At 35.4% G+C, this 6,515-nt stretch overlaps 1 protein-coding gene across 1 annotated transcript; it reads left to right on the top strand.

The window, feature by feature from the left end:
* The first annotated feature begins 5,304 nt into the window (after positions 1 to 5,304).
* On the top strand, positions 5,305 to 6,391 carry LOC113323622 (cyclic nucleotide-gated cation channel beta-1-like). Its single transcript, XM_026571941.1, has 2 exons — positions 5,305 to 5,748; positions 5,836 to 6,391. The coding sequence occupies exons 1-2, from the start codon at positions 5,341 to 5,343 to the stop codon at positions 6,079 to 6,081; spliced, it is 654 nt and encodes a 217-aa protein (XP_026427726.1). The 5' UTR covers positions 5,305 to 5,340; the 3' UTR covers positions 6,082 to 6,391.
* Positions 6,392 to 6,515: the final 124 nt, after the last annotated feature.

Here is a 6,515-nt window from a genome sequence, read left to right as displayed (position 1 = left end):
AGTGGTGCGGCTGGCTGGGTTGGCATGCCTTGGCGCGGAGTTGTAGCTGGCATGATTTTCCATTGGCACGGTGGTGTGGATGGCATGGTTGGCATGCCTTGGCGCGGTAGCATGAGAATTAGGGTTAGGCATATACAGAGGTGATGTTAGTTAATACTAAGGGTTCTGCCGTGGAACATGACACATGTATACATAACAAAAGGTGCCCTGATAATTCTTACTTAAGCATGTTGAATGATTCAATAAATGCGATAGTGGTCGTAGTGACGTCATGTCTAATGTAAGGTTTTACGATTTTAACCCTAAGCTAAAAACCACCATCAACAATAAGTTAAGATCGGTTCTACCAGAATTCCCACCTTAGGTTCGAATTGGTCATCCAATAGATCTTCATAGAAAACCGGACCAAAACACCAGTTGATTTCTTTTCAATTACCGAACAAGTTTCGATATGTACTTCATTTAAACATATGTAATGAAACAAAGTTTCCTAGGATGAAATCACACCTAGATCCAATATACAATCAAGTAACGATTTACATAGATTATGTCGATATCACATTTACGAAGTTCAAAAAATAGAAGTTATCCTCCGTAACTAAATATGCTTCCTTGACACTTTGATCATAATAAAATGACCAAGTCTAATACTGAATTATTAAATATAACTTCTCATATTATGTTTTCAATCTTAAAATACTTGAAAGTAACGGCGGTATTGGAAACAAGTCAAGTATGTATCACTAACCTCAAGTGTGGAAGGATGATGTATTCATTGTAGTCGATACATCTTCACGTTCTTCAGGTCTTCAAGGTAATACTTGTACGTCTCAACATTCCTAGACTTTCTAGTCAAACCTAAACGAAGTGACTCTAGTTAAGCTTTGATACTAAAATGTGACAACCAAACTTGACATACCAACGCGTTGTGGTTTCGATCGAGCATGTTCTAACATGGTCAGTCCTACTAGAGATCCGTTTATGTGAAAACACATAATTTATGATCGGTCCTAGTAGAGATCCTAGTATGATATTAATCCTTGTAAAGATCCTTCGACTCCTTTTCAACTACGAAACAAGTTTCACAAGTCTACTTCCTTATACTCATATAGCTAATCATAGTTTTCTAGCTAGGTATGAAATCAAACCGAAAGTTCAACACACTAACTAGTAAAGAATTACCAAATAGTGTTATGTTGAATCGTACATAGTTCAAAAGATAAACATTACACTTCATAACTCCACTATACCAAAATTGTATAAAATAATTAGTATATATTTCCTTGACACCTTGATCGTAGCAGAATGATCATGTCAGCAATACTAGATTAAAGATAGAAATAAAGCAAGTTAATATTGTAATTACTAACCTCAAGCTGAAGGATGATTTCTTTATTGTCTTCAAATCATCTTCAGATTTTCGTGAGTAACTAGAGAAAGTATCAATATTTTTATTGTTCCTAGTCTAACCTATCGAAGTTGACTTTAGTTCAAATATCAAGGGACTCGAAATTTGGAACTAAATAGAAGAACCAAACTTGACATCCCAACGCTTGGAGAGTTCAACTGAGCAGTGCTCTAACACCATATTTTAGTCCGATCGAGCTTTATTTATAAAATTAAATAAAATCATCAAATATGCACAAAATAAAGAACTAAATAAATGTAATCTACTCCCCTCCTTCATGAGGCACTGGTAATCGCATTTCAAAATCTAACTCGAAATTAGCCTTCATGGTGAAATGTTGCTGTCGGTAGCTTATGCGGGAGATATTTTTATAGAAAAGGAAGATAATTTCCCAGGAAAGGTTATTTGAAATAATAAAATTCTAGAAACAGTGCTCTATGATTTATATTCTCTCCTCTTTCTTCCGGAAACAATGCTCCATGATTTATATTCTCTCCTCTCTTTCTTCCTCTCCCTCTCACGATCAGAGAAACCCTAAAGTTCTAAAGTGCCGCTGCTCCGATTTTCTCTCATGAGAGTAGATCGGATCATACTTTCCTACATACTCTACTCTATCTCCTTTCTCTATTCTCTGTTAGTTTTTTTTATTAAATTTAGTGATTTCCTATTGCTGGATCTACAATTTCTACTGGTTTTTTTTCTTGTTCTTAGTCCATAGAGATAATTTCTTTTGTTGTTAATTTTGGGTAATCTTTAGGGTTTTTCTCTAATTTTGTTTTTCAATCATGGTGATGAAATTGAAGAATTTGATTTTCTCTGACTCCATCATTACTTCTAATACGACCAACATCAACTTCAAAATCAAGATCTCCGGCAACAATCAAAACCTCAGCAACAATGGAAGCATTAGCAGCAAACACCAACAGACACCAAGACATCAACAGAAAAAGCAGCAACCAAGACTCCGATACAGATGTATTTTCAAACCGATTTCGACCGTTTCATTCCGTTTCAGGGAACTTCTGGTACTTTAGATTAGTTAATTTAGTTTGTTACTTATGGATTCAAAACCCTGAGAAATGGCTGGATCTTTTGGTGATCCCTACACTAATGCAATATGCAGTTATGTGTAGTTTGTTTTTGTTTCAAACAAAACAAGTTTGGTCATTTAACCTGTTCTTGTTACAGTTTCCTGGAATGGTAGAATTGGAAGTGAAGATTGAATCAAATGACCAGTATTTGTGGAGAAAATCATGTAACAATGTTGGTTTCTTGAAGTTTGTTGTTTGTTTAGCTGATGTAAACTGTGATGACTCTTGTAATGATTCGATCTTGTATCGGCAATTGTATTTATGAAAGAAAAAAAGAAATAATAAAATTCCTTCAAAGATTTCTTTTGTCATTTTCCAAAGAATGCTTAATAGGCAACTCGAGACGATAAAATCATAAAATAACTAAAAGTGTTTCTCTGTTATATTGTTTATGTGGGTCAATAGATTAAGATGCGGACCAATCTTTCCTTCGTTATCAAGAGGCTGAGATGGTTTGTTATATTTTTTCCCCATAATATGTTCATTTGCTCATTTGACACTACAATTACTTCGACAATGGAATGCATAAGTGTTTGAAGGTGAAACAAAAATTATTTGAAAATTTTGTTTTATTATTTACGCTTTCTTTTGGATCGTTTGGAAAGAGAAAAATCAGAGAATCTTCGAAATTCATCAAAAATCGAAGACATTGCAGTTAAAATAAAAGCTCTAGATTTCAATTCATTTTTTGATTCCATGATGTATGGATGGGATGCAATTTTCTCATGAGATCCTCCTTAACTATATATTCATTTTTTTTTTTCCTTGTATCTCGGCTCAATATCTGGTTCGAGATCTCCTTTTCTTGGGTTGTTTGTTTTTCTTTTTGTTGATGAATTTTCCATTTACAGAAAAAGAAAAGATATAATAAGCATAATTTGATAATTTCATAGGTTAGGTTTGGTTATTCAGAAAGGTATTGATGCCCAGCTAGTAGCTAGGCTACCAATTGTTTTTTTGTAATAATGATTTGATAATTTTATGATCATCTATAATAATAAAAAAAAGCATATTTATAATAATTATTATTATCCTATTTCTATCGTTGTCAGCATCTATTTCTGACTTATTTGCTTTCAAAAGTCAAAAATAAACCTCTAAAATAGTAAGCAAACATGCTACAAAACTAAAAATAAACTGCTCAAACATGCCAGGGCTACATGCTATTTAGAGATTCTTACTCCACAAGAGATTCACAGGAGATGCTCATATAGTCGACAATCTTATATGAGACCGCTTTTTATTTTTCTTTTGGAAATATTTTAGAACTCGGATTAGCCCACCCGAAACAGGTACCTCTCGAAATGAAAGAAAAAATGCAGAATTTTTCTTTTCAGACCTATCGTCTCTTCATCCGCGCATATTCTCCAATCTCCTTCCTCATCATGGGCGGAAGCAAAGGGGGCACAATATTTTAACCCCTTTCCAACTTTCTGGCTCCGGCGCTGCTCCTCATACTAGAATTTTTTCACCACTGCGGATGACAACAATCTTTCCACCCTAGAAAAAAGAACACAAACACGGCAACATCTATATAAATCGAAAACCGGCCAGCTAAGTCATTTTAGTGGCAATTTGTTGTAATTTGCAAAGTATTACTGTTTTTTTTTTATCAATACAACAAAAAATTTATAAATAGGAGGAAAAAACAAAGAAAAAGCCATGGGGATCCCATCGCCATTGGGATACAGCACCAAAGCAAGAAGAAAAAAAGGCAGCTTCACCAAACTGCACAATATATGATGATAATTGCAAAGCAAGTAGTATTGTCTTGTCACTCTTCTACTATTAAAAATTACACATTGGATGTATGGCTATGGCGCATGCATTGCCTTGGGTTTGTTTACGAGGTCAGTCTAATCCCATCCCCATTCTTTACTGCTGGACAGCCTGGCCAGGATAGATTATGTTCGATATCATATCATATCATATCCGTCGTCTCTCTCATCTCTCATCTGAAAAGTGCTGATGATACCTGCACCTTCAGTACTTGTACAGTTCTACTCATTAATTTGTTTTTCTCCGAGAAATCTTACCTTTAGATTTTTCCCAGGGAACAACAAAGAGATGCAGCATTATTACTATTATTATTCATCCTTAAAACTTTTTTAAGGAATCTTTACTAGTATTTCCCATCAGTTGTATGTATGTACATTCGTGTAACCATCAATTTTTTATGCATGTTTTAGTTGTTGTTTAGAAACTAATCTTGGTGACATATAGGTAAAGGCTGGCACAATGATGGATGCAATCGTACATGATAGCCTCAGCGTTGATGGCATGATGTTGCATTTTGAGTATAGGTATGTGGTTTGCATTTGGATATATTTCAGCAACAATAATACACGATTTTCATGAACATTTCAAATCAATAACCGAAATCTAAGTTGGCTACATTATATGTGGACGATAACTAGTATTTTCATTGTGATTGGAGGCCACAAAAACAAAAAATGACAGGCACAACCTGAGATGTTATACATTACAAACACGAGCAATGTACTTTAGTGGACACTAAATATGAGTATTTTTACTCTGGTTAGTCAGAAATATGTTCCTAGATAGTTCACTATTGATAAAAACTTAAAGAGGACAGTACTTTGATTATAAACTCTTATAAAGAGGCTTGCAGATTCAGAACAAAAATGGATATATGAAGGTGGCATTCTTTGTTAGGTTAAGAATGAGTTTGATGATTGGATTTCACTATTGATGTTATTTCTCAGCATAACCCAAATCTCTGCAGCATAATACTTGAGGTTTACAATAGCCCAAATCTCTGCAGCTAATGCAACCAATACAAACCTTGATTTTTTTACAGATTTAGGAGAATACCAACATATGCATGAAAAACGAAGAAGGCAAGTAAAGTGGCGGAAAGCATTAGATAGAGGTACTACTGGTGCAGCTACACAACTGCAACAAGATGAAGATAAAGTACTACCGGAGTTGGTGGAAGAAGCTGAAGACAGAGAGGAGGAGCAGATGGTAGAGGAGGAGGCCGAAGAAGTGGAAAAAAGTAAGGCAGAGGATGTGGTAGAAGTAGAAGACAGTGAGGAGGAAGGAGAAGCGGAAGACAGTGAGGCAAAGCAGATGGTAGAGGAGGGCCGGGAAGTGGGAGACGATGAGGGGTTAGACATGAATGAAGGAGATGGAGAAGAAAGTGAAGAAGAAGAAGTACAGCAAGGCAGGGTTTCCACGAAAAAAAGGTCGAATAAATGGACTGGAAGAGAAACCAATTTTCTAAAGGTAGGATTTGATTTGCACCAAAGTTTTATTTAATCTCCATTTATCCACTTCCTTAACGATAGTTTATATAATTTTTAATTTGTACAGAGAGGAACTTTTTTGCTCTCTGGAGAAACCAAATCATGGACTGAGATTTTGAGGTTGGGATCTCATATCTTCCGTCCTAAACGTACTGCTGAACAACTAAGGGAGAAGGATAGGCGTACGAGGGGAGATACTCACAGGGTCCGAACAAAAGGACGAAGGAACGGAGATACTTGCAGGTTCCGAACAAAAGGTCGTATGACTCGTAGGGTCAGGACAAAAGGGCGACGCATTAGGCTATGTCTATGAATTTCCCCTAAACAAATTTCCCCCACAATCTCTTTGGATGTTGTCAGGTTTTCTTGTACTTTGTGAAAAGAAATGAAAGTAATACAGACAAAGTATAATCTTGTGAATTGTCTTGCTGCGGACAAAATGCGATGCATTATGTAGTTCATTTTGGCTACCAAGGTAAACACTTGTTTTCTGGTTAACGTGAAAAGAAATGAAAGTAGCAGTACTAGTATTGACTTGATTATGTAATCCGCCTTTGGTGTTATTACCTATATCACCCATATATTTTGTAAATATATGAATACATATAAGACTCTTTGGTTTATTGTGATGAACTGGTTGAAGGATTTCTATTTTCGACTCAATGGCGGTATATGTATATCACTTAAATGCGGTTTTGTTCTTTTACTTGGGTGGAATCATGTTGCAACATGAAATGATAAAGATGT

This window comes from Papaver somniferum, chromosome 11 (assembly GCF_003573695.1).
Source record: "Papaver somniferum cultivar HN1 chromosome 11, ASM357369v1, whole genome shotgun sequence".
Taxonomy (NCBI): domain Eukaryota; kingdom Viridiplantae; phylum Streptophyta; class Magnoliopsida; order Ranunculales; family Papaveraceae; genus Papaver; species Papaver somniferum.
Note: the sequence above shows the minus strand (reverse complement) of the source record. Positions and strands in the feature narration are given on the sequence as shown.

Bases quoted from the DNA above. Each gene is read 5' to 3' on its own strand.
- LOC113323622 (XM_026571941.1), top strand. From the start codon at position 5,341: ATGCATGAAAAACGAAGAAGGCAAGTAAAGTGGCGGAAAGCATTAGAT. The intron at 5,749-5,835 runs GTAGGATTTGAT...TAATTTGTACAG, and splicing joins GAGAAACCAATTTTCTAAAG to AGAGGAACTTTTTTGCTCTC.